The following is a 27,500-nucleotide window of genomic DNA, read 5'->3' as shown; positions in this document are numbered from 1 at the left end:
AGCATGGAAACCCATTCTTGTGAGAGATGAGCAAACCTGGCCCTGAAGCCTTCTGGACCCCACTCCTATCCCGGGCTCACTTTTCCTTGCCTGGAAAGCAATGAGGCTGGCTTATTTGGTTTCTAAATTTCCTTCAGGCTTATTCTGTACCATGGCTGGCAGCAAGAAAAATCCTTGCGGCCCTCTCCCCCGCTGTCTGTCCCACACTCTCAGAGCTGACTGACTTGGTTGCTAGTCACTCTTCACAGGAAACCATTTGCACAATCTATGAATGAATCAGATGCTGCTCAAGATGGCGAGAGAAAGCAGAGCATTGCGTCCCACTGCACGAAGTCCCCATCTGTGTCGCTACAGCGCCTGTGCCCCTCACCACCCAACCTCCATGTCCGTCCCCTTATGACACATCATGCTTGCTTTTATTGCCTTTTGCTTCCTCGCCTTTCTCTGGAGTGCTCTGCTCCTTGCTCTGTGGATCTGAGTCTATAACCTAAATCTTCAGTTTTCACAAGAGCTTCAAGCCTTTACCTCTAACCCAGGCGGAATAGCCAGGCAAAGAAAGCAGTGGGCAGCTGGAGAGGAAGCTAATGAGCACAGACTTGTCCATCTGCTCTGTGCAAGATAAAAAACGGGCAGAGATAGGGCCAAGTCTTAGGGAGACACCCTCCTCCTTCCTTCCATTCCCCTCCTTCCTTGGTCTGCCAGATAGAGCATAGCCCACTGTGTAACTGCAGATGGTTACTTCAAGACCACTGGATCTCATCCTGTGCATCAACCTTTGGTGGTTGAATGACTCTTTCACAGGGGTCGTCTAAGACTATTGTTAAATGAGTATTTACAGTGTGATTCATAATGGTAGCAAAATTACAGCTATGAAGTAGCAACAAAGGTAATTTATGGTTGAGGGTCAACCCAACATGAGGAGCTGGACTGAAAAAGTTGAAGCACTAGGAAGGTTGAGAACCACTGTTCTAGACAGTCTTGCAGCCCTTGGGGCTCTGATTCTCAATTCCTAAAAGGACAGTTCAGATGCCCTGCCAGGGTCCAGTTGGTTCTAGTCAGAGAAATGATGTAACCCGACGTAACCAGGACGTCTGTGGTTGCACCTCTATGGATTAAGTGTGGGACTCAGACTCGTCAGGGAGAGAGGAGAGCTACTTTCTTGAGAGTCTAAGAATGATTCAGTGGGAAACAAACATCGTCTGACCGTCACATCTTAGCCACAGGATAGGATCACTGTAATTTTTCTTCACCTATTAGTCATCTCACAGTTGACGGGCAAGTTTGCTAATCTTGGTCACTTGGGGCGTCCTTATCTACTCTTCTTGCTCCCTGAGCTGACCCTGGCTTAGTCACCAGTCACTCATCGGTGTTCAGGTGGGCCAAAGATGTGGTTTGCTTGAAACACTGTGGATGCTCTAAAAACCACTGACAGTGCAAAGTCACTTCTGCTAGCGCACAGTCAAGCCTGCATCCTCTAGCTCCCTAGACGGGCTACTGATGGTGCTGCTGCCATGGCGGGACCCGGATGTTTCAGGGAGGAAAGCCACTTAGGCCTGGGCCTGAGACGGCTTCTGTCACACCTAGTTCATGAGAGAATGATAAAGCAGTGTCCTGGCTAATTTTGGTTGTCAACCTGAAGTGTAAAGCGTGGCCCTTGGTTTCCTAGTCCCCTGGGGACTTGGTGTGAGGTGCAGGGGTAGGGATAGGGGGCTGGGGACTGGGGTAGGGGTAGAGGGGATGGGGGGACGCAGGGTCTCATTCTTTTCCATAACTGACTTGAGTGTAGGCAGTCTCTCTTGACCGGTGTTCTTTGGTTCCTCTATATGAAGAAGAATAAGGACGGGGAATTCCCCTGTTTGGCGGAGTGATATAGTTAGGAAACGTTTTATGCTCTCTGCTGACCCATGTCACCCACCGTGTGCCACTGACCTATCCACGTCACCCACTGACAGCTTCACGGTGGTGATCTCTGGACATTCTATTAGACACAGTAATAGAATTCCCCTTTGACAGCTAAAGGAAGAATGGAGGGTTAAAACCAGCCGGGCCACCTCCCAGCAGCCTTGTGGGTTTGCCCTCCTATGACCTCAGCTCTCGAACTAGGCTGGAAGGTTCCAACATCCCAACCCGCTAAGCAGTTCTCTCTCTTGCTTCTGCTTCTTCCAGATTGATGACACTGGTACATTCCAAGTCCTTGTGGTTCCCTCCAGGCCTGACCAAGTGCCAGCGTTAGAGAGACTCCAGCGGTGCACTTTCTGCTATGGTGAGACCCACAGGGAGAAGTGAATTTGATCGGGCCTCAGTGCGTTGAGTCACCATTGGCAAGAGCAGCTGGAGCTTGGCCATAGGGATAGGCATGGCCTAGGGCAGACCTCGGGACGCACACTAGCTCTTCCACACATGGAGCCTCTCAGCTCAGCCTGCAGGGCCCTTCCGATGCACCCCAGCAGGAAGACTCTCCTCCTCTACTTTAGTGCAGCTTCCAGGAAACAATAATAATTGAAAAACAAAACAAAAGCCTTAGCCTGTCTCCTTGACACACAGACACACACACACACACACACAGACACACACACACACACACACACACACACACACACACACACACACACACACATACACCTGGCCCCAAAGGCTTTGGAGCAACCTGGCACCTTCCTGGTTGGGGAATTATTTTTCAGTGCAGTAGGAGTTGAAAACAAACTCATACATCCTCGTTCAGGAGTCTTCACAGACTCCCAAGAGTTAGGCAACAAAAGGATTCGCAGTATCGATTGTGGTGCAGCCTGTTGCTCTAGCTGGAAACAGTCTCTCTCGTCTTCTGTCTGATGTTCCGTTGGGGTTGTAGGTGGTCATGACAGCGGGCAGTTACCCCGTTTCTGCTACAGTCTGTGCACTGTTTGATGCCAACTACTGTGGTGACAGTTCAGGCTTAAGCTATTGGGATCCTTAGGTTCTAAGCACGGGTTTAATTGGTTTATGTAAATTGTGTCAACCTTATAACCACACTGGAATGTTTGAACTATTATTAGTAATATTGTACAGATGAGGGAGGTCGAATTGAGAGAGATGTGGTATTTTCCTCAGGGTCCCACAACCAGATCAAACCCAGGAAAGCTGGTTCCGAAGTGCTTTTAATTTTTGTTGAATAAGAGTCTCCTTCTGTTCCCTGAAACCCACCATTTAGACCTGGAGAAAGACAGTATGATGCCATTTCCATGTGTACCAGTGGAATGCTGGGGTTTGCTATGTAGATGACCTCACATGGAGAGAGGGATTCTGAGAAGGGGGCAGACAGTTCCTTTTCTGTGCCCCTCTACAGCCCTGGATTCAAGCTTTGTGCACGCACCCTCCACTCCTGTGGATTGTACTGGGAATTCTGGGATCCCGGTTCTCTCCCTCACAAAAACTGGTGAAGTGCTAAGATTCAGTCTGTCTGCTCTTAGTTGCGACCCTGGACACGTCAGCTCCAACAGTGTGCTGATGTGTTGCAGTCGGTAACTGCACATACGTGACTAGGGATAGACTTTTGGCTCTGTGCCTTGGCTTAAACCCTTGTTTTGTCTCACAGGCATATAATGGAAGATATTTTGGCTGTCATTTCCTGCAATTAAAAACCCCACAAAACAGAGCAAATGGGCAGCCTGCTGTCCCTGATTAAAGAAACAGCTCTGCACACAGGTGACTATTCCGTCATCTGACCATTATTCAGGGTTATAAAATTTCACTAAACTTCAGTAAGGGACTTAGGCAGAGCCATCTTTATTGAGTCCATGAGCAAGCAAGAAGATAAGAAGTTTGCTGCACCCACACAATCACATGCTAGTCATTAGCGCTTTCACTTAATAGTTGGTATTTATGGTCCATGCTGATAGCTAAATTCTATCTGTATGCTTGTTACTCCTCCTCTCATTTACTAACAAACTAGGCAGACCCTAGCATCTGGGTCAGCCTGATTCCCAGTTAGTGACAAGCAATTAGTTGTACAGAGAAATTGTACGCTGAGGCCTAGCAGTGACTTATTCAGAGGTGACATGTTCCTTATGTGATAAAACCAGAGCTGGGCATCCCAGCTCTCAGGTGAAGGGGCCACCCTGCGATCTCATGTGTGCTTATCTCTAACAATAAGACACTGCAAGCTAGCTCAGCAGGTAAAGGGGCACGTCCCCAGACATGACGACTTGAGTTCACTCCCAGGACTCGTGCAGAAAGAGGAAGCTTGCTCTTGAAAAATCCTCCTCTGCCTCTACACACGTGCTGGGCTATGTGTACCCATGTGTATAACAGATAAGTAAATGTTAAAAAGGAAACACCACTGACTTCATATACAGAAACTTCTAGAAATATGGTGCATCCATTGTGAACGACTTTACTTCCCTGCCTCAGCGGGTTCTATGAAAATAGATTAAGTGAATTCTAGAATCCTCCCACTTCTGATTTATCATATTTCCCCATTCATTCACTGTGGTCACATTCAATAAAATCTACTCTGTTTTTCCTTGCTATGCATGCATAATGCACATTTATAAAAATGACTTTGCTTTATGGAGGAGCATTTTTTATAAGGGGCCCAAAGTTGTGAACTCTTACTTAAATTGAAATAGAATACGCATTGCCTTTTAAAGCTTACTGTTTAAAGCAGATGAATTTTTCACAGTTAGTGTAGTGATTAAGGCCCTGGGTTTAGCCTGTACACAATCGACACTAGAAGTGTGTTCTCTTATAGTGTGTTCTTACGTCGGGAGATGAATTGCTCAAACTTTGTAAGCACAACCGTCAAGGTTAAACTTCCACCGAACACAGCTTAAAAACTGGTAACGTGGACTAGAGTCAAGGACTCATGGGCTGGCATCAGATCTGGACATTTTGGTGATAAACTCTTACTCTTGACATTGTCAGAGGTGTAACTATTTTATGAGCAAAGTCTATGTAGTCCCTACATGCTAAAATAGATGAGGCAGAATCTTTCCACTTCCTGTCTCTGCTTAGTAACTCTGAGTGACTTTGTTTGCAGACCTATGCAAGCCAGATGCTTCTTGTGACCAAGCCAAACCCCCCATTCAGTCCTACCTGGATGCTGCATTCCTGCTGGATAGCTCCTGGCATGTGGGAGGTGCAGAATTTGAAGACATGAGAGACCTCCTGGAGGCCCTGCTAGATCACTTTGAAATCGCTTCAGAGCCAGAGACGTCTGTCACTGGAGACAGGGTGGCCCTACTGAGTCATGCTCCCGTTGACTTCCTACCCAACACCCAGAGGAGTCCCGTTAGAACTGAGTTCAACCTAACCACCTATAGCAGTAAGCACCTCATGAAGAGACACGTGGAGCAAGCAGTCCAGCAGCTGAATGGAGATGCTTTCCTTGGTCATGCCCTCAGGTGGGCACTGGACAATGTCTTTCTAAACACGCCCAATCTGAGAAGGAACAAAGTCATATTTGTGATATCTGCTGGGGAAACCAGCCACCTGGATGCGGAAACCTTAAAGAAAGAGTCCCTGCGAGCCAAATGTCATGGGTATGCCCTCTTTGTGTTTTCCTTGGGCCCTGACTGGGATGACAAAGAACTGGAAGACCTGGCCAGCCACCCACTTGACCAGCACTTGATCCAGCTTGGCCGAATTCATAAACCTGACCACGGATATGGTGTAAAGTTTGTGAAGTCCTTTATAAACTCCATCAGGCGTAAGTCATAAAACCGTTCCTGTGTGTAAGAGTCTGCTCGGTGTTCCCTAGAAGGGCCATGTGCTGTCACGCCTTCCTGGACACCTCTTGCTTGTCTTCAAGGGCATTATGGGGTCAGAGAGGAAAATATGCAATAATGGACACCGGAAGGGAGGACACTCCGGTTCCTACGCAGTTAATTTTCTGGCTCATCCTTTTTTAATACCTCTGGTTCCTATGGAGAAGCAATCATAACAAGCAGCTGTCCACACATCTGTCTGCATGGAGAAGTGTAGTCTAGGGGTGTGAAATCACAGCCCGGGCTCGGGCTCCAGGGCAGAACCCTTGCCAGGTAACACTAGCACACTGCCCTTTGGAGAGAGGCTTCTACAGTTAACACACAGAAAGAGCAGCCAGAAAGAGAAAAAACAAAAAACAAAAACAACCCAGAAACAGTCCTTGGCTTTGCTTTGACGAATTCCGAAGTCTGAGCTGAGAATGTTGGGCGGTACCATTTTATTGGTTAGAATGAAAGGCATGGCTTTGCACAACTTTCTCTCAGTTCCATGACCTCGTAGGAGCCACTAGCAAGAAGAAATGGTGTCTGTAAGGAGACAAACCTGGGCTGTTTGTCTTGCAATGGGCGCCCTGAGCAACAATGCGGTCCATTTTGGATGCAGCAGGATGGCCGAGGAGCCTTGCCCATATTCGAGGCTGAAGGGGGAGGCGCGGTGGGAAACTATCTGTTCTCAGAGCCTGCTGCCTCTTGTCTGAGGGAGTGCAGATGAAGAAGCAGGAAGGCACAGGCAGAAGAAGGCGTGAGGGAGTGCCTGGCTAGTTCTTAAAACTGTCATTGAGGAGCGAAGTAAGTTGAGGCTGGAGATGTACTGAGCGGTGCAGAGAGACTGCTGGTGGGGGCGAGGGTAGGCAAGGTCAAATCCTACTCAGAATGAGTCTAGGACCAACACCAGCTGGGGCTGGTTAGACACCCAGGGTTCAGCCCCACCCTAGACATTCTGAATCAGAATATGTATCCTACCAGAGCTCCCAGGAAACCCACATACAAGAAGGTTTTGGAAACACGGGTGTGGGAGTAGTGAGCCCCCCGAGAGTGAGATTTATTTCCATAGATCTGGAACAGAAACCTCAGAGAGGAGCTAAGGGCAAGGGGTCACCCTGAAAGAAGCTTGTTGTAAGGGTTAAACAGAAGACCACTTGGTAAGTCTTTGGTAAACTCAAAAGAAACATGCTTGATGGCCCACAAGGCTGGGGGCAAGACTTGCCCTGAGGTTTCCTTCCTGGTATCCCATATTTCTTCCTGCCGCTCATGCCAGGGCATCCAGCCACGTGATCTAATGAGGCAGCTCCTCCCTCTTAGGAAGAAAGCAGAAATGTTTTAAGCAAAGAGCAGGTAGGACTCAGGGGAGATAAAGTGCCCTGACGTATGAGCATGACGCAGCTGCCTGCCCCATTTCCAAAGCTGTGACACCTAGAAAGCGCCATCTTTAAAATACAGCTGTAAAACTGCAGGAAGTCACTCCTTCCACAGGCCCGCATGGTCATGCCCACTCAACTGGGCCTCTACTCTGAGCCACTGACTGCACAGGTATCAGGCTTAAGGAGTAGACTTGGCCAGGTCCCCTCTGACGCTTCAGAAGCCTCTCAAGTGTTTGTGAGTCATTTGGTACACTGCCACAAAGTGGACAGCAGAACTTGGTCCACTTCAGAGCTGCACGTCCCCTAAAGGAAGCCAAGCTGCTGAATCAGCAAGCTTCCTACGCCCTGCTCAAGCGGGAAAAGGAAACCCAAAGCCAGATCTGGCAGGCGCAGCACACACCTGGAATTTTGGTTTTGGAGAGGCAGAGAGGCAGGAGGATTGCTGCAAACCCAAGACGAGACCAAGCCACCTAGTAAAACTACCTCAAAAGAAAAGTCATACACGAGACGGAAAACCTAAAGGTCAGGTACAGCACAGTATTGGGCCGTATGGTAGCGTGTACTACCCTTCTTGTAACAGCAGTTTTGAAGATATGCCCTGTTTGCAGCCAGGGCATGCCTGTTAGTTGGAAGGACCCTGCATAACCAGCAAGAGGCGTGTGCGCATGCGCTCTCTCTCTCTCTCTCTCTCTCTCTCTCTCTCTCTCTCTCTCTCTCTCTCTCTCTCTCTGTATGTGTACTCTTGCACATGTGTAGGCCAAAGGTCAGCCTCGGGTGTCATTCCTCAGGCAGTGACCTTTGAGACAGTTTCTCCCTGATGCAGAACTTGTCAAGCAGGGTAGCTTTCTGGCCAATACATTCCAGCATCACTGGTGTAAATCCCATCTTTTTTGTCACCTCCCCAGTGCCAGGATTTTAAGTACCTAATACCATCCATGCCTGGCATGGTATTTGTTTAACAAATCTTTTTGACTTCATGCTTTCAGGCATGTGTAACACATTTTAAAAATCTCTCCGTTAAAAACTTTGCATTTTCAAATGGATTAAGGGCATGCTTTGTCGTTATGAAAAATTAATACTCTTCCAAATGAAGTGAGGCGGTGAATTGAACCCAAAGGCACACATGTGGCTTGTTGCTAACGTAAAAGCCGTAAAGGGAATACCCTGTTCCCTTTGCATTTTGATACACCACAAAAACAAATAAAAATTACTCTAATGAGTTCCTATCAAAGGCAAGAGCATTATTAGGACTGCCTGGCTTGTGTTATCTTTCGCAATGGCTGACGACGTTAGGAGCTACAAGCATTTTAGTGAAAAGCTGTTTGGAGTCACCGACATACTCACTAGAGATTTCTTTTCCAAACTTGGTTTGAAACGTAGACATTTCTCACGCCCTGTGACCATCTTTTGATGGCCATTGGGAACTGGTGTGATTCTCTACCGAGCAGACGTACTAACAGAGTGAAATCTTTAGTAGAGCCTATTCTCTTTCTAGATGGGATAAACAAGTATCCACCGGTCAACTTTAAAGCCAAGTGCAGCAGACTCAGCTCGGCGGCTCCGAAGCTGTCCCCACGCCAGTTTCGAAGGTACGTTCCCCGTGTGGCTGTGACGTCTTCGGTAGATGTGCCATCCTCGTTATCCATTTCCTCCTCCTCCTCCATCTCACCCCTCACCCATTTTAGCCAGACAGGAACCTGCACAGCGTATTAAAATATGAATCGAGGGAACAAGAGGTCTGGAAACAACCAGATAGAGGGTTTTTCCTCTTTTAAATGAAAATTCCAATTGTTGAAACAAAACGCCCAGTGGGGCACCCCAGTGGCAGTGAGCATGCCCAGTGGCCAGACCTTGCGTTTTAAACAGCATTGTATACTCAAAGGAACTGGGGTTTCTTGGTGCCTAACACACCCAGATCTGGTGAGGAAAGAACAACTCTAGCCCAAGACAATGGAGGTGCTCCAGGAAGCAAAAACATAGTTTGAAAAACCCAAAACCACCAACCAGTGCCATGTTTAGAGGATGAGATGGTCTGACTCCCATGAGCCCAGTCTTGGACAGCAAGTCCAGAAAGAAGAAAGTGAATAGAGGGCACTGTGTCGCTATTTGTATGCTATGCCCAGGAGCATAGGCACGTGTGAGGTCAGAGTAATAACTTTGGGGAGCTGGGTTTCTAGTGTGCACTGTGGGATCCAGGAGCCTACCTCAAGTTATCAGATGTACAGAGCTGGTGCGGCATGGCTCCTGAGGTGCGGGTGTTATGAGCATTCTGTGCATGCTGAGGTGACAGAGTGGGACACAGTCATCACCTGTGTGAAAGTCTTATCAGAAATGCGTGACTAGAGGATAATGATGAGATCACTGGGCAACCCTAGGTCATGGAACTGTTAGACTGTAGGCCTTACATCATGAATGAAGGGGTAGGGATGAGTTTTGGGGTGAGAGAACTAGAGACAGGGAAGCCGATCAGAGTTCTGTGAACTTTAATTGGATCATAGAGGAGAAAGATAAAAAGGCTAACATAACCATGATCTGGAGGACAACTGGGGAAATTTGAGTATGGACAATACGTTGATGTGATTGGACTGCATGGGATTCCTGGTGTGCAGAAGAGAATGTCTTTAAGAGAAGTTTGATAAAGGACTTAAGAACACCACGTAAGATGGTTGCAACCAAGGTATAGATGACTTTCTCTTTCTGTGTGCGATGTGCATGAATGTGTACACATGTATGCACATGTAGAAGCCTGAGGTCAAGTGTCTTCCCTGATCAGTCTCCTCATGTACGTGGCATACTCCCTCCCTGAGGCAGCATGATGCCTCAGCGATCTGGCTGGCAGGCTTGCTTCAGGGATATCATCCTCGCCTCCTGCCATGCTGGAATGACAGGATTGCAGAACCCACTTTAATGGGTTCCGGGGATCCGATTCCAGTCCTTAAGTTATATGGAAAGCTCTTGGCCCACTGAGCCATCAGGTAGCTAAGCTAGGAGCATTTCTTTGGTAACACCCAGCTGCAGGCCATGACCAAGCACCATTGCCTGGCTCATGCTTAGACAGACACTAATAACAGTAGGAGAACTTGGTGTGTGTGCATGCTGTATGGTCATCGGAACTGGGCTGGCATTTTCAGTGTGGTGCTAAGGACCCCTGAGAAGCTCCTGCCTGGAGAATCTGGCTTCCCTGCGGCCATGAACCAAGCAGGGGAACTGTCCAGCAGCAAATGCTTCTGAAGTCCAGCCTAAAGCGGCCCTGAAGCAAGTCCAAGAGGAGTAGGGCTCCCCCTGGTGCAGGTGCCTGACACTGTTTATATGTGACTGGACTGATACTTGGGCTGAGGCAAATGTGGCAGCTTCAAGGAACTATGCTGGGCTGCACACCTAGGCTTAGCTGGCTGTAACTGCTGTTAGTTTTGAATTCTGGTTTTCTAAATGATGGAAAAATAAATCCCTCACTGGGGGTTCGGAGCCTCTGTTCACTTGAAATTTACCTACTGCTGCCTCCCCAAGACTCGCCATTCCAGTCACTAAGCATCTTCTGACTCCACTGGGCTCCCTCTCCCATTCCCTTCATGGGAGGCCTGTGGTCAGGCACACTGTATTGGGATGCCATCCCTACCTTTGCCTTTGCTCATCTGCACCCAGTTGTCCTAGCAGGAAGGTGGTGGTATTCTAAGGCACTGTCTCTAGTGGCTAGCTAACTGACGAAAGGGCCCAGCTTCTGGGAATCTGTCTAGAAGCTGGCAGGCCAAGTAATGGAATGGGGTCACCAGAAGAGATACTGTGTGTCTTCATGACAGAGCCCAACATCAAAGACAAACGGAAAACTGTCATGGCCAGGGAGAGAGGAGCAGTCATAGAAGAAAATGCTTTTCTTCTGTCTCTGATACAAGGGTTTAAGTGTTCATCCCACCAACTTCACAAATTTGCAGACAGCTCCGACTGACTGCAAAGGTGCGGGCGTCAGTGCCAACCTACACACACTCAAGAGGCAATTTTAGAAACTGCTTTGTTTGAAGAGCAGCATGAGAGGGAAGACAGGATCCTCAGGGCATTTAACCAGGGATTTCTCCTTCCCCACGGTGCCCTCGATACAGAGGTGGCTCAGCTTCTCCTGTGAATCTCAAGCGGCCAAGTGGCTGGGGCATCTAGAAACTGAGATGTGAAATCTACAGTGCTGTCCCTGAACCCCCGATGGTGTAATTGCCCGGAACTCGCCAGGCCTTCTCTGAGTAACTGAAGATTACGATGAGAGCAATCACAGCTGCTTTTGAAGCTGGGCCTGCCTGGGCCTTTCAAGAGAAGCGAAACAGAAAGGAACAGGGGATTGAGGAGATTGCCTGCTAGGCACAGGGGCCAGACAGATGAAATGCCATTCTGATAATGCCGTGTTTGGGATTATGCTGTGGGTTTGAGGAAACGTGCGGAAGCTGGTCTGTAGCAAATGGATGAGAAAGGCAGGGACTCTTGCCACAGGCAACCAAGACAGATGGCCAGAAGGTGAGACTACAGGACATTTGTGTAAGCACTCAGCTCTGCTCCAAGACAGTGAAAGACACAAAGCCACCTACATATTGTGCTGGAGTCCAAAGCAGAGACAGGCAGAGCCTATCTCGGTGGATATAGGTAAAAATGGAAGCCACACCTGCTGCACATTTGCTTTACAAAGTACATTTTCTGGACGCACAATATGTACACACACACACACACACACACACACACACAGATTTAGAAATAGAAGCAAGCTTATCTGTGCCATTCATCCCACTGCCCTGGTCAGGAAGTAGAGCATGGCCGCCTCCTGATTATCTACACAGGTGGAGGAATCTGTGACCACAAGGAGTGGGAATCTACGGTCAGTACCCGTCCTTTCCTGTTTATCTAGAACGTGCCACATCTTGCTTTCTATGAGCTTTACTAGAGCGAGGCTCAAGTTGAAAATTTGAATTATTTTATCCTTATTTCTGCCTTGAATGCCTGTTGTTGGAGTTACCAACCAGCATTCTCCCAAACAATACACAATAGAAGAAAAAACAAAAGCCCAGGTAGTCAAGTGATGCTTACTTAAGATCCTTATTAATTGCTTTTCCAATTACAAATGCCCATCTGTAACAGTAGAAAAAATACACCTCCAAGATAAGACATGGGCCCAGCACATAAAGCACTTATGTGTAAACACTGAGGATCTGAATTTGGATCCCCAGACCCCAGATAAGAGGCAGGTGCAAGGACACCTGGAGCTCACAGGCCACTTATTACAGCCAGCTGTCTCAAACAAAAGGTGACGGTGCCTGAGGACCAATAGCAGGTGTCCTCTGACCTGCACATGTGCACCCACGGGTATGCACACACAGGGACACACATAACCACTCCCAAACAAAACACCACAAAGAGGAGGCTTTTAACCTGTGGAAAAGGTGCTAGGGTTGGGCTTAGAAGTAGTTGCCAATAATATATTTTTAATTATATGAATGTATATCTCCATGGTGGATGTGTGCATATTGAGTATGGTGACTTCCAAGGCCGGTGTCTGATGCCCTGAGCTGGGGTAAGATGGGTAAGCTGCCCTACATGGGTGCTGGAACCAAACTGTCACCTCTCCAGCTGTGTTTTCCTTACACCTAAGGGATGAGACGTGATCAAAGAAAGGAGGGGTAGGGATGAAACACAGATGAGCTAGCCAAGCCTGAGAACAGTGCTCTTTAGACTCAGAAGAAATCCTTTCAGGGAGTCACGATCCTTTTGGGAAGTGGGTCTTCCACAGTCCCGTGGATGGCTGCACAGCCGGGTGCATGCGGGGAGCACTAACTGAACTCAGGTTATTAATGAAAAAAGGACATTAAGTTGGGGATGACAATGGGCACTCAAGGAAACTGGGTAGCAGTGGGCAAATATGACAAAAAGCCTTGTATAAAGATAAGAAAATTTAGGATTTTAGAGCATTTTAGACATGAGTACTGAATCTGCATCACTTTACACCCCCAACTCCTTCTGTATCCCCCTCCCAAATTCATGATTGTTACACGAATATATACATTTGCATATATGTATTTATACACAATGGCACGCACATGCATGCATGCACGCACGCACACACACACACACACGCACGCACGCACGTACGCACGCACATACGTACGTATATAGCCTCTGGGTCCATTTAGCATGGCCCATCTGTACATGTATCCCAGGCTGACCACTTAGGACAGGGCAGCCTATGCAGGAGCTTGTGACTTCTGTCCGTCCCCATTGGCTGTGTCATCATGGTGGACTGATCCATGAAGCATACTGCTCAGAGTTCACAGGTGTTCTCCCCGCCATGACTGGGGACACTGTGAAGTAGCAGGCATCCTGGTCCTCTGGTTCCTAAACTCTTTCCACCCTCTGTCACAGTGTCCCTAAGCAGTGCAGGGAATGCACTGCAGATGTGTCAGTTGTCACAGTGTCCCTAAGCAGTGCAGGACTGCACTGCAGACTTGCCAGTTGTCACAGTGTCCCTAAGCAGTGCAGGGAATGCACTGCAGATGTGTCAGTTGTCACAGTGTCCCTAAGCAGTGCAGGGAATGCACTGCAGACTTGTCAGTTGTCACAGTGTCCCTAAGCAGTGCAGGACGGCACTGCAGACTTGTCAGTTGTGGTTGGCACTTCAGAGACACGTATTGACTGTACTTTGAACAGGTCTCTGTTGCAGAAGGTTTCTTTGGTAAGGCTGGAGAGATATGCCTATCTATGGGTATAAAGACAGTTCTTAGAATAATTAGGAACTGTATTCACTTGGGAAAATGGCAGCAGAAGGCTCTCTAGAGTCTATGACCTCTCCAGAAAACCTGGGTAGTTGGTCAGGTTTACAGTAATATCGAGCAGGCCTTATGACCGAATAGAGCTACTGGTTGCCCAACAAAAGGGGTCACTATTGCACCCTTGGGGATATCTTGCTTGGTCATTGTGACTTGTAGGCTTTACACTGGATAGGACTCTCCCTTGGCAGCTTACAAACACCTTTAAATACTTGAGGCAGGCTGCGTCTAGATCAGGTCCACCAATTCCTCTAAGTGACTCTGTCCACGGTGTCTTCAGCAATAGGCTCTTACCTTCATGTTCTCCAAGGCAACCAAGAGCAAGGGCAACAGCCCACATTGCCATGGAAACTTCTTGAAGGGGAGGTTTCCTAAGCCTGGCACTGCGGGTTTTGCCAGATGAGGGCATGGCTCTTGGGGACAGCATCATCACCTCATGTTATTATACCATCAAAAATAGTTATGCACACATACGTGTATATGTACACACACAGATATATGTAGGTACACACATGTATGTATGCACATGCATACCTTTATTTTTAAAATACATTTATGAAATGTTTCTATATGGCTTTTTCGAAATCCTTTAGTGTTATCTCTCTTCCTCCTTTCCCCCTGTATTACTGCCACCATGATAGGCCAATATAAATCTCTACTTCAGAAAAGTTTTAAATCTACCCTGAGGGGTGGGATGAAGAAGCAGGTATAACGGTTTAGGAAGAAAGGTTACCATGGAGCCCGTCCGGCTGGAAGGGCTTGGCCTGATACGCTGTTCTCTTCTTTTGCTGTGCAGCTTTGTTCCGGGGCCACAGAAAGCTCTCCTCAAAGACCACACACTGGAGGCAGCAAAGCTCTTTCAAGATAAAAAACGCCTTTCAAGTATCCTGAGAAGTGGCAGGGCTGCTCTTTCAAGTCATTCCAGAAGCACACGCTACTCCTTTAAACAGGGGAGAGAAGCGACAAAAGCTACTTCTAAACTCGGTAAACGAAGTGACTGAACAAGTTAGCCATGGTCACTCTTGACCTAGTACCGGGTCCACCCCTGAACTCCAAGCCCTTAACTGGGCTGCTCACCAGCATCCGATGACTGTTCTGGAAGGGAAGGACAAGCCAGAGGCGGTGGGCAGTCAGGTACCTTGACCTCCTACACTTGTGGGATTAAGATCTATCTTGTATGTTTACTTGACAACTCCAGACAATTCCAGCGTAATGATACAACTATGAGGAGATGGAAGCACACACACACACACACACACACACACACACACACACACACACACACACACACACATGCACATTTTGAAAATTGGAGACATAATTTTGAATTTGATTTTTTTAAGTGTATGCAGGCGGTCATGGGCCAATGTAAGTGTTTAATTGCAACCCTCTGTTGTTCCGTGTGCAAAGCCACCCTTTTAATGTGCTATCATTTAATGCTATCTGTTTCATAGGAGAACTTCAATGTGGAGTTAGCAAACATTTACCTTAGACATGGATGCTGGCTTTATGATGTGGTGTTGGCAGTCTGACCTTCAGGACTTCATTTCAGCACAGCATTGTCTGGGGAGACTGGCTGGCCTGGGAGGGGCCTGTGCCATTGCCTCTGGCCTTCTAAAGTTGTTTGCCAGGTCTGGTAAGAAGCAGAGAGTAACCCTTTCCAGCTCTGTCTTCCTGAGTTCACTGGGAAACTCAACGGATCCTCCAGGAACCCGAGTCAGACTTACGGACTGGGTTTTCTATATAGGATTTCCTGCTAAGCCGGTTCAGGGGATTTCTGGTCTTTTTTCCTTGCTTCGGTCATTTATTATGTTTTACTAACCCATGTCCCTTAGACAAGAATAGTAACCATGCATACTGTCGTGAGTTAGACTGAGTCCCTTTACCCCACCGGGCTACAGTGAACATCATGAAGCAGGACTGGGAAACTTGGAATGAAACCCAAGTGAGCTTTGGGGTGTAAGAAAAATCCCTAAATCTGGATTGAGTCTCAGAGCCCAGCCTTAAACATTCTCTGGTGGCTTTGTCTCCCTATCCCCGCCCATTTCTTTCTTCTTAGGGTAGGGGTATTTCAATAACAGAACATCAAAGTGGCACTGTGTTGAGGCCTACCACGCAGATCTTACCTCAGTTTACAGCAATGGCACCGTCACGCGGAATGTCTTTGGGAAGGAAAGGGAGCTGTGTGTGGGAGGCAGGTACTGACACCGTCTTCAGATCTTCCTTCCTATATCCCTGTCCAGGAAATCTGGGTGGATGAGCCATGTGTGGTAACGTTTTTTTTTTAACCCTTTGGCCACCGTTCCCAGGGCAACTGCATGGCGGCAGCATCCTGCGCCCACTGAGGAGCAGGAAAGCCAGGAGTAGCTGTCAGTTTGTACTCAGGTACACATCAGCTTCATGTCTCCTAAAGGTGCTTAGAGGCTCAGGAACACTGTCTGTTTCAGTACAAAAAGTCGCTAGACAGTATGGAGAGGATTTCTAACAACAGGACTTTGCTAACTGTCTGTGGTTGAGCATAGACATTTTTCTACTTACTGTTGGAGATACTCTGAAAATATATTTTTTTTCCTGTGTTGGTTAAGTATAGTACCTTTTGCAAAAATTGCTTGGTGATTAAAATTATTTTAGCATCTTGGGTCATATTTTTAATCCTTAACAGGTTAAGGGTCTAAGAATGCTGCAAATAGTTCATTTAAAAAAAAAAAAAAGTTCCTGGCTGAGATGGTGGCTCCTACCTTTAATCCTAGCACCCAGGAGGCAGAGGCAGGTGGATCTCTGAGTTCCAGGACAGCCAGGGCTACAGAGAGAAACCCCTATGTCAAAAAATCAAAACCTAAAAGTTCCTAGTGCCAGACCTGGGCCAGCAGTTAAGAACTTGCTCCTTCAGAGAGCTAGAGTTTCGCTGATGGCTTAGAGCTTCCTGTAACTCCAGCTCCAGGGATCAAACACCCTCTTCTGGCCCTTTATGGCACTGCACACACAAGTGCAGACACACACATAAAAATTAAGAATTTAAAACACCAAATTTCTAAGTTTATGACTTCTGTCTCCAAAATAATAGAAACCAGAAAAGGCTAAGCTGAGTCTAACTTTAGTAAGGTACGTTCGTAGCAAGAAGCACAGAGGGCATTACTGGGGCTTCTTGTCTTCAACTGTAGACTGTAACTGCAGTCGATCTGGCCCCCAGTATCTCTACACTAAGCCATCAGATTGTATCTACACCAATAACCTTCTTCCAAAGAGGGCCATCTATGGGACAGGTGTGAACAATGGAGAACAAGACCAGTTGTCTGTCAAACGTCCCTTTATCCCTCAGTACCCTGAGACACATGACTTATCAACAGCTCCATGCCCAAGGCCCGCTCTCCATGGACAGCCCCCCAGTTCCTGTGACTCTGAACGAACTTAGCCTGCAAGCTGTACAACCAGGCAGTGGTCATGTCAAGCTTCCAAAGTCTACATGGTTCGTTAGAACCAACGCTGCCACTTTGACCTTCCTGAATGACAAGCATGTCCCCATTGTCCCCATACTTCTGCAATTTAAACCTTCCAGAAACCAGGTTGAATCCTGGACTGAGCATGTAAACTGTCAGGAACCACATGGAGTATATAACAAGAGTGACAAAAATGTGCTGTGATGCTTAACTAACAAGCATTCCTTAGACTCAGACTATCTAGTTGGCCAGGTCTATCTCCAGGTATTTAATTTCAAAGTGGAATATTCTGAACACCACAAACCCTTCTATGAGAAGAAAATGAAATGTGAAGAGAACTAATCTTCATAAAAATAGAAATCTGTTAGCTTGAAAAGTTTTGCCATACTGGAAAAGCAACTGTGGGCCTTACGAAGTTTGGAATGTTTTTACCTAGAGCATTCTTCTAGCATTTAGTAAATAATTACCATTGGAAAATGTAAGGTGACAGGGACTTCTGGCAGATCCTGTTAAAATGGTATCCAGGCAGAGAGCCACATTGCTCTTGAGCTGATACAGAGGAAATCAATTGTACAACAGCAGGCAGTGAACAGGAGGGACAAAAGGATACAAGTACAGAAGCCAAGTCTCAGGAGTCCTCTCTGCTGCCTAGCAACAGCCCCAGGTCAGAGTTCTTCCCCAAACAAACCCCAACTCCCAAGATGCTTGAATAGAGTTTACTTGCGGTTTGAATAGCATTTATAACAACAAAAGTGTTTACATAGTGACTTACAATCATTTCCATATAAAATAAGCTGGCATCATATCCTCTTTCCTTTTTACACTTCTCACCTGTTCTGTTCCATATACAGCAGGCACTCCCAGGTTCTGCTATCTGGCCAACTCTTCAGAGATGTACATGAAGAAAATCACCAAGCCCACATCCTTACCCACTGTGGCTGGGACTGGTTCAGCCATGAAACAGTAATACAGACACTTCAAAAATGACGTTTCTTCTCTAGAAATCCTTTTGTCTTGAATTATGGTACATTTCTAATTTTACAGCATTTTATACAAGTCAGCAGGATTTATTTCCACACCTTCACAATCCCATCTCTAGAAGCAGTCACAATGAAGCCCTGAGTGGTCTGGAAGGTGGCAATATCTGTGATGATGTCATGATGTCCCACAGGCAGAGACTCCGGGCCCCTTCGAGGGGTGTCATCACTTGGTCCAACCTTCTGCTTATTCTGAATTTCCTGTTTGGTAGGTAGAAGTCAAAACAAAGGCCTGAGTTAACCGGTGTCTCGTCTACCTCTCAATAGTACTCACATGGCTAGGGAATTAGCTACTTGTTTAAGGTCATTATGTCCCAGAGAAGAGTCTAGTGACATGGGTTTCCAGTCATCTGACTGCAGGAACAGCCACTTACAAACAGGTCAGTATAGTCCGTGTGAGTATTAATGTGGAAGGAAAGACTCGATGTTCTGGCATTTGTAAACATGGATGGAATGCCCACTCTGGCAGAACACTGGGTATTCTCTCCTAATAGCACATGCTCCGAAGGGAACGGCCCCACCAGGACTTCCGTCTCCTGTTTCTTAGCTCTGTGACCCTGGACAAACGACTTCCCTGTGCTCAACTGTCTGGTCTGCAAAAGGAAAGCAGTGAGGTGGTGCTTTAATGCATTTCCTCACCCCTTTTGGTACTGTGACAGCAGTGAGTGAGGTGCAAACACACACACACAGACCTGTGGCCCTGGAACTCAGGAGGGAGAACCAGACGGTGACTGAGCAATGTGGCCAAACCCTGTCTCCATGCCCACTCTTCCCACCCAGAAGAAAGAAAAACCAAATACATTTCCTAATCTCAAAAGAAGCCTGAAATATCAATCTTGATCAAAGCTATTCCTGTGCCTACAAATGTTAGAAGAAATAAAGTTCCACCACACCTGGACAACCTCCGTGCCTTCTATTATCTTCTTGTAGTAGGATACAGACGGGGAACCCGTGCTTCCCGCTACAACATAGGACCTCTCTGGGGAAACCAAGTCCCAGAACCTAGGGGAGAGGGAATAAGTGGTAATAAAATCCAGTGTATCAGGAAGAGATTTCTCTAGAATCAATAGCATAGCATTATAGCTGTCATGTTTCAACCCAAGGCACTCTTCATGACACTGCACCTTATTTTCATGTCTGAGCCAGCGGTCAGCAGGATAGGGTTGCCATCCGCAGGGCTGCAGTAGATGCCATGGACGCTGTGCGGTGAGGGCTTGAGAGAGACAGAAACACATGGTCACATAAGACAAATGACAACATCAATCTAGTAGAAGTGAGGTAACTGTCAAAAGCCATACAAGTGCCTCATCCGTCAAAACATAACCTGTGGAAATGGTCTCTCATCTTTTGGGGGAACTTCAGGATCTAACTGCTTTGAAGGCCTGGAGGGTAGCTCAGGACAGAGTGCTCACACAGCACGAGAGAAGCCCTGAGCTCAGTCTCCAGGGTCCCCTCAGGCTGACCATGGTGGTGCACACCAGTAGTTCCAGTGCTCAGGAAAGAAGAGGCCAGAGTCACCAGCTCAAAGTCAGCTTGGGCCACACACTCCAATCCTGTCACATATAGTATAAAAGCCATTACTCCAGGGCTTCTTTGCACTTAAGTAAGGGGGTGTGAGTAGCCTTTCCTACCTTAGCTTACTTGACAAGATACTCCTGGAAACACAATAGACAAATCTATACCAAGACCACTCATGCACAGTATGGATGCTCCTGAATTTGCTTTGGGGTTCTGGCCCAACACTAGCTCTAATCTAGTAGTTCCCCCTCCTCACAGTCTGACCAGGAGCTATGGCTCAGTGCCACACACAGCATCACAAGAGAACCAGAGCACAAATCGCTAGCCTGGGGAAAGATCAAAATTAAAAGTGGATTTTCTAGTGAATGTATATTGCTTTTTACACCACCATGTAAAGGCAAAACTCCTAAGGCGGGGAACCCCTGCATATGTAAGAGGACTGTATTCTTGTTTAGTAGGCTTTGCCCATTGCATCTACCAGAGCTCCAATGTGAGATGGCAAACAGCCATGGAGCAGACCCTGCAAGCTAAAAGAATTGGAAAACATATAGCAACGGTCACATGACAGTTCGTGCTATTAAGAACACAAATTAGAGCTAACTGAACATGTAATAAAATTCATGAGCAACCATGCTGGCTAAACTGCCTAAACATGCTTAGGATAGAGGTAACGACTGTCCTTTACAATAAACACTGGTGACATACCTGTAACTCAGACAGGGGAGGCGCACTGCTAGCCCAGAGAGTCAGTCTCCTGTCTCCGGTCTCCATGTCCCACATGGAGACTTCATTGTTGCCCTGAACAGCTGAGAGACAAAGGCAAGAACTGTTAGCTCTTCTTTCACTTCTCGGTAGCAATCACAAGGCCGCCTGTATCTATTTCCATCCTGCAAGAAATACTAATACTCTTAAAATAACAGCGTGACTTATCACCAGACTGGGTGAGTTAAAATGTGTCCTTGATAGCCTAACAGTTAATATATATACCGCACTCCAGCCAAGTCCTGAAGAGATTATGGGTAGAAAGGCAGATCATACAGCTTTGCCCTCAAGAATGTAGTGTGGATGGAGAAAGGCGAGAGACAAGACACATGAAACAGCGTGATGACAAAGAAAGCGAGTGCCGAGCTCCTCCTGCATTCAGACCAAGGAAGAAGCAGCACATCCCATGGGCTGCATCTAAATGCCCTCGCCAGGCCCCAAAAAGCTGGGCAGATGCAGCAGTAGGTGGCCGATCTCAGGCAGAATACACTGAGTAGGCAAGAAATATGCATGCAAAAAAGCTCAGGGAGTGTGGTGGAAGGATAGGCGACAAGGAGAGGCCGGCAAAAGCAGAGAGCATTGGCCTGACACAATCTGTGCATTGGGGAATGATGCCCGTGGGGGTGACAATACCAGGACTCGGCCACCTACCATCCACAGGTGTCCTGGGCACTGGGATAAAGATGGCAAACAGAGCAAGAGAATCTCTACTGCGGGGAGTTCCTGCTCTGGCAGAGACACTAAAAAAGCAGCAGGGACAGAAGCAATCGTCAGGCAGGAGCAGACAAGGGGGTGGCAGGAAAAGCTCAGGAGTGAATGGCACATGACACTCTCAAGCTTGGCCTGCATGACTCGCACTCTAGGCTCTCGTACTACCAGGTACCTACATGTGTCTGACTTATAGCAATCTAAAAGTAAGAAAATGGTCCCCGAGTAGTTCCAGGTCCTACTCCTGAGCACCTGTAAATGTTGCCTTAAATGACAAAGGTCTAATTAAGGACCTAGAAAGGGGTAAATTACTCAGGATTATCCAGTGGGCCCTAAATGCAATCAAAAGCATGCCTGCAAGAGGGAGGCAGACTCGACCAACAGCAATGGGCCTGGGTTATGCTTCTGCCCTGAAGGGAGGACATTAGCCAGATAGTGTAGGAGGAGAAGCAGGAAGAGGCAAGCAGGGACGTCTGACTCTGCAACCATGAGAACGCAGCTCCTAAGTCAGCAAATATGAACAGCCCTGATAGGGAAAAAAGATCACCTAGAACAGCCTGACTCTCTCCTGCACCTCAAAAATCACTGCCTGGGATTAGAAAATGGCTCGATTGGTAAACTGCTTGCTATACAAGCCCAATGACCCCCAGTCAAACTCCAGTAAAAAGCCATCTGTAATCCCTGAGTTCTTACAGCCAGTGGTTGGTGAAGACAAGAGATTCACTTGGAAGCTCTAAGGCATCCAGCCTAGAGGACATGAGTCAGCAAAGAAACAACAGTGACCCTGCCTCAAAAACAAGGGGGAGAAGTGACTCCAGAAAGTATGCATTCATTCTCTTCTCATTCTCTCTCTCTCTCTCTCTGACACACACACACACACACACACACACACACACACACACACAGGCGCGCACACGAATAAACCACTGTTCCTGCTCCTCTGCAGGTGGGCCTCTCTTCAGCGTCTCTGTAAACTGCAGCAAGCAGACCTCCCAAACACTTCCTGACACTCAACTACTAAGCACACATCTTATGCGAGGCCAACCTCTACCCACAACTTTGGAGCCTGTGGAGAGGAACTCTCCTTGAACAAACTTGCCTTACTGGACAGAAGAGCCCACAGAGAGCCCTTGGACCAAGGTGGTGCTGGCTGTTACTTGGTTTATTGGTCAGTTTTTCCACTGCAATGACCCTAGCAGAATGACTCCAATCTCAGTTCATCATAGCAAGGAGGAAGAAGTATACCAGAGTAGCTCACATCACAGTGGCCTGGAAGGAAGGGTGGTGTGGAGCATTTGTGCTGGCTGCCTTTCTCCTTTCCCTGCCTTTATTCCATCTAGATTCCACGGTGTGGGCTGTGCCTGGGAAAAAAGAGGACTGAAGAAAACCTAAGCTTATCAAAAGCTGTTATCTACCAAGCTGAGCTGTGCTGCCAGACTGTGTTCGATGCTTCCCCTCAATTCTTGAATTATAAGGTATTTTCAACCATACCTTACAGATAAGGAAAATTAATTTCAAAGATATATCTAAGTGAGGCCGGAGAGATGGCTCAACAGTGAAGAACACTGGCTGCTTCTCCAGAGGACTCAGGTTGGATTCTAAGCATCCATGAGGCAGCTTACAGTTTTCCTAACTCCAGTCCCTGGTGATAGGACACTCTCATCCGGGCAAAGGCATTGCATGCACATCGTGCACAGACAGGCATGCAGGCAACACACCTACACACATTAAAAAGATAGCTCAGGCACCACGCCAGCACACTGAGCGCCCAGGGATGGGAAGGGGGCCGTGTGAGGAACGGATGTGGGTCAGAAAGAACGGCAACTGCAGGGAAGTCCACAGCTCACATTTCTAGGAAGACCCTGACGGTTTTAGGGGCCCAGGAGCTTGAAAGATGAGAGACGCAGAAGAAGGGAGTGGAGCACTAGTTTTGAACTTAAAACACAATGGCGAGCAGCTTCCACATGAAAACAGAATCAAGCACATGGTTCTGATGCAAAATAAAAACTCAAGAGCAAGAGCAACATCGTACAATGCAATTCCCAACCCAAATGTCAGCCCTGTCCCTTACCTGCAATTACCCAGGACTGGTACAAGGGGTGCATGGAGAGGCGCCGGATACGAGCTCTGGAGGGATGACAGTGACTGGAAATTGGCAACTGGAACCTCATGTCCCAACACGCCATGGCCCCGCTGCTCGTGCCTCAAATTTAAAAGGCACAAACCATTAATATGGAAGCGAAGCGCACAGCGCTGCATTTACAACAATGGCAAACATTGTCACCTCTGGATGAACACATTCTTAGGTTTCGTTTAAGGTAGGGTCTCATTATGCCACCCTGGCCAGCCTCAAAACCCCAGAGATCCACCTGCTTCTACCTCCTGAGAACTGAGATTAAAGAGATGTGCAACTATACACCCCGGATAAATGTATGTTAGAATTGCCCTGGTCACTTTGGAAAAGGCTTTGTTGCCAGGCCTGGCGTCAGAGGCCTGCAATCTCAGCCACTCTGGAGGCTGAAGCCTGCCTGGGCTGAAGAGCAAATTCAAGACCAACCTGGGCAACTTGGTCAAACCATGTTTCAAGATAAAAACTGAAAGCAGGATTGTGGCTACAGCTCAGTGGTAAGCACCCTGTGGTTGTGTACAGTCCCAGTACTGCCAAGAAAAGACAGCATCTCATGATGCTGCCTCCCCAGGTTCAAACAGCACCCACGGTTGCCAAATAACAGTAATAACAAGCTCATCATGATGCAATTACAGTAGTCTAATGAATGCAAAGTTAAAATGAATAATTCATTAAATACTGACAATGTTATTAGCTGTCAAAGGCACCCACAAAACCAGACACTGTAGAGGATGAAGCTGGTGAGGTGGAGCGTTCGCACTGCCTGAAGAGCATGCATCACCACTGAGAGCCAGTGATCACTGCAAAGTCCAAAGAGAACAGTTCTGTGTCCGTCATTAGCTTCCGACCATCCCCATGTGTCCTTTGTTCCAAAACTTTCTGCAGACAGCTATGTCCAACCACAGCAGAAAATGGGCTGAGTGACCACACCGCCTCCCCCACGGTATTTACTACTAATGAAGGATGGACGGACCCCGTGGCAAAAGAGCCGAGCAGTTGAGCAGAGCAGAGCAGATTTCTGGGTTGGCGTCCAGTTCCACAGGAGAGATGGACAAAGGGCAGTGGGGTCTCTCCACGTCTCTTTGCCATACTCCATGACAATGACAACAGCAGCCACAGTGGCATCGTTGCCTTCTCAATGCTGTGCAGGTTGCCTAAGACATCTTTTCCTTTGTAAATTTGCTATGAACTGCTACGGATGCTGCACCCCTCCACTACGTAACACTAACACAGGAGAAGGCAGATATCCAATGACGACGCTGTATAAACCAAGGAATCCAGAGCTCTAAACCAAGTACAGAAACCCTTAACTCTTCTGGCTATGAGGGAAAGAAGAAAATGTGGAATGTTCAAATATCATATTCGAAGCACTATGTGGGGAGGAGTCAGGGATGTACTCAGTTGGCAGAGTCCGTGCCTAGGACACAAAGTCCTGGTTCCATCTTCAGTATACCACACGACCAAACACTGGGAGGCAGAGGAGGAGGACCAGAAGTTCAAGGCATTCTCAGCTACTTCAAAACCAGCCTGGATGCATTAGGACCCCGTTTCAAACACAAAAGAAAACAAACCCACACAAAACTCTAGGGAAACGTGGCTTTTGAAGAAAGGAAAGGGAGAGAAAGGAGACGAGCGGTGGTAGGGCAAGCGATGCAGTTTCTCAGACAGGATATGCTTCAGTGACTCTGGAGGTTCCCCAAGTGGCGGAAATAGATCCCAAAGACCACCATACCATCCTACAGACACATGCTTATCCATGTTCTCTGCTCTCTGTTCACAGTAGCTAGGAAACGGGACAGCCTGGTCCCTTAGCTCCTGAATGGATAGAGAAAATGTCGTGCCTCACACAAGGAACCTCTACTCGGCTATAGAGAGAACGGGAATTAGGGAATGCAGGGGTAAATGGATGGACCATCATCATACTCACATAACAGAGATCCCAAAGACCCACATCACACAGTCTCACTCATGCACACCAAATCCTTAGATTTGTGTTAAACCTGGAGTACCTTCAAATCCAGGAAACTACAAAGGGGCCATGGGGTGGGGAGGGACATCTTAATAGAGGAAAGAGAGAAGAAGTGATATGACAGGGAGAGGGGGATAGGAGGATGGGGCAGAGATAGCCCACACTAAGAACCTTGAGGAAGCCGTGTGAAAGCTGCTGTTATGAGTTCTGAAACACACACTCATACAGTGTTCCTTCCCCACAGGAGCCACAGGGGCAGGAAGACTTAGCAGTTGGGAAGGACCGGGGCAACAGTGACTTCTGGATATAGGGACTGACTACTCCTCAGTGCACAGTAGCTGTGGTTGCCTACACAAGAGAAGGTAGCCAGCAGTCTGTGGGGGGGGGGGGGGGGGGAGCGGGGGGGGGGGGGTCGTCACAGTCCCTACCCATAACTGAGAAGATCTGAGTGCTGACAGTGCCGGGGGAAGGAGAGTCAGACTGCTTCAAGTGTGCTACCTCAGGTAGATCACCAAGCTGTGGTGGATGTCCTATGCCCATGCATAGGGCAGGGCAAACTGGACTCAGTTTTTCTTTTTTTAAAGAAACATGAAATTGGGAAGGGTTGTTGGGAGTGGACAGGGAGAAGTGAGGAGTGCATATGTTCAAAACACTTTGCACAATGTATGAAATTATCAAAGAATAAACAATATATTTAAAAAAATAATTTAAAAACTTGTTAAAGCCAATTTTCAGAATTCCTTGTATTCTATTTGTGATGGGGTCACACTAGAGTACACATTGTCAGAACTCAGAAACACTTTAGAAGTGGACTAGACTAGATGAGCGGCAGCACACATGCCCAGCCAGGGGACAGCGGGAAGATGATAATCAGTCCTGCTCCCCCTTTCCCTCTAGGCCTGTGACAGACGCTTTCGGGTCACTAAATCTTCAAAGCAGCCTGTGAAGGAACAAGTCCCATTGGATGAAGATAATGAGACTCAGTATCTTTCTGGAGGTTCCTGGAATTTAAAATTGTCATCACTCAATTTTCTGCTTTCCTTAAGTCAGAGCTTCCCCAACAACACAGAGAATACCAGCAACTCTTAACGGCTTCAGTGACTGTGAGGGGAAGGCTCACTGAGAACAAGAGACTTCTCTGTTTCTGATGCTGATTTTACCCTTTCACACAAAGCTTTGTTTTTTTTTTTTTTTCTTTTTTTCGGAGCTGGGGACCGAACTCAGGGCCTTGCGCTTACTAGGCAAGCGCTCTACCACTGAGCCAAATCCCCAACCCCTATTTATTTTTTAAATACAGCCTCATGTACCCAAGCCAGTCTAGGACTCACTATGTAGCTGAGTGCCCCTGAACTCCTGATCCTCTTGCCTTGTCTGTCAATCACTGTGACTGGAAGGATGCACTACCATACTGTGCCCAACGCTAGCTTTTATGCTATTTCAAGTGTAGATCTAGAGAGGGTGGCCAGGGCCTTAGGCATAGCAGGCAAGAACTGAGCACACTCCCAGCCTTATGTACGCCTCCTAAGGAAAAGTAAACTGTCAGACATCATACAACATAGTGGCTGCAAACACAAAGGAGATGGGAAATCCTCAGTGAAGAAATGGGGAAAAGCTGGCCTTGGCCATCACTAGACACCACTTGCAGGTGTTGGTGGCACCCTCCCGACACAGCGGCTGGCTTACCTATGCACAGCCAGCACTGGTGGATGTCCACAGCAAAGGAGGTGATGAGGCCTGACTTCAGGTCATGCTTTAATGTCCATGCGTTGCTTGATGACCTGAGATCCCATCCAACCAGAGAGCCATTCACTGTGGCATAGGCAAGAACAGACTGTGCCCCCGAGTTGAAGTGATGCATGTCCACCACACATCCGTCTTCCTTCTGATCCAGAATCCTACATGAACACAAAGGAAATGCTCAGGCTTTTCCAGGCACTGAAAATGGAGCACTGGTTCCCGCTTAGGATAAACTGACAACCCATCCATGGCCAAAAAGGAGAGGTGTCCCGTTGGAGTAGCATGGTCTAGTCCTAGCACTTGAGAGGCAG

The 27,500-nt window shown here is 47.5% G+C and overlaps 3 protein-coding genes across 5 annotated transcripts in view; 1 reads left to right on the top strand and 2 right to left on the bottom strand.

The window, feature by feature from the left end:
* Positions 1–16,526, top strand: part of Col6a6 (collagen type VI alpha 6 chain) — a 155,329-nt gene extending 138,803 nt beyond the window's left edge. Inside the window, exons 34-37 of the mRNA XM_039082609.2 lie at positions 2,167–2,263; positions 5,015–5,683; positions 8,595–8,688; positions 14,690–16,526. Coding sequence (XP_038938537.1) covers positions 2,167–2,263; positions 5,015–5,683; positions 8,595–8,688; positions 14,690–14,894 — 1,065 coding nt within the window. The 3' untranslated portion in view covers positions 14,895–16,526. The remainder of the gene's footprint in view (positions 1–2,166; positions 2,264–5,014; positions 5,684–8,594; positions 8,689–14,689) is intronic.
* The window catches only part of Rpl29 (ribosomal protein L29), an 893,235-nt gene that overhangs the window by 736,319 nt on the left and 129,416 nt on the right, over positions 1–27,500 (bottom strand). The window lies entirely within an intron of this gene.
* Positions 18,033–27,500, bottom strand: part of Pik3r4 (phosphoinositide-3-kinase, regulatory subunit 4) — a 48,667-nt gene continuing 39,199 nt past the window's right edge. For both annotated transcript variants that reach the window (XM_006243801.5, NM_001401214.1), the window contains exons 15-20: positions 27,136–27,347; positions 23,427–23,558; positions 20,591–20,691; positions 19,492–19,580; positions 19,261–19,369; positions 18,033–18,568 (exon numbers count right to left, since the gene is read on the bottom strand). In XM_006243801.5, coding sequence (XP_006243863.1) covers positions 18,398–18,568; positions 19,261–19,369; positions 19,492–19,580; positions 20,591–20,691; positions 23,427–23,558; positions 27,136–27,347 — 814 coding nt within the window. In that variant the 3' untranslated portion in view covers positions 18,033–18,397. The remainder of the gene's footprint in view (positions 18,569–19,260; positions 19,370–19,491; positions 19,581–20,590; positions 20,692–23,426; positions 23,559–27,135; positions 27,348–27,500) is intronic.

The sequence above is a fragment of the Rattus norvegicus genome, chromosome 8, assembly GCF_036323735.1.
Source record: "Rattus norvegicus strain BN/NHsdMcwi chromosome 8, GRCr8, whole genome shotgun sequence".
Classification (NCBI taxonomy): Eukaryota; Metazoa; Chordata; class Mammalia; order Rodentia; family Muridae; genus Rattus; species Rattus norvegicus.
The sequence above is the reverse complement of the archived record's forward strand: the minus strand, read 5'-3'. Positions and strand labels throughout refer to the sequence as shown.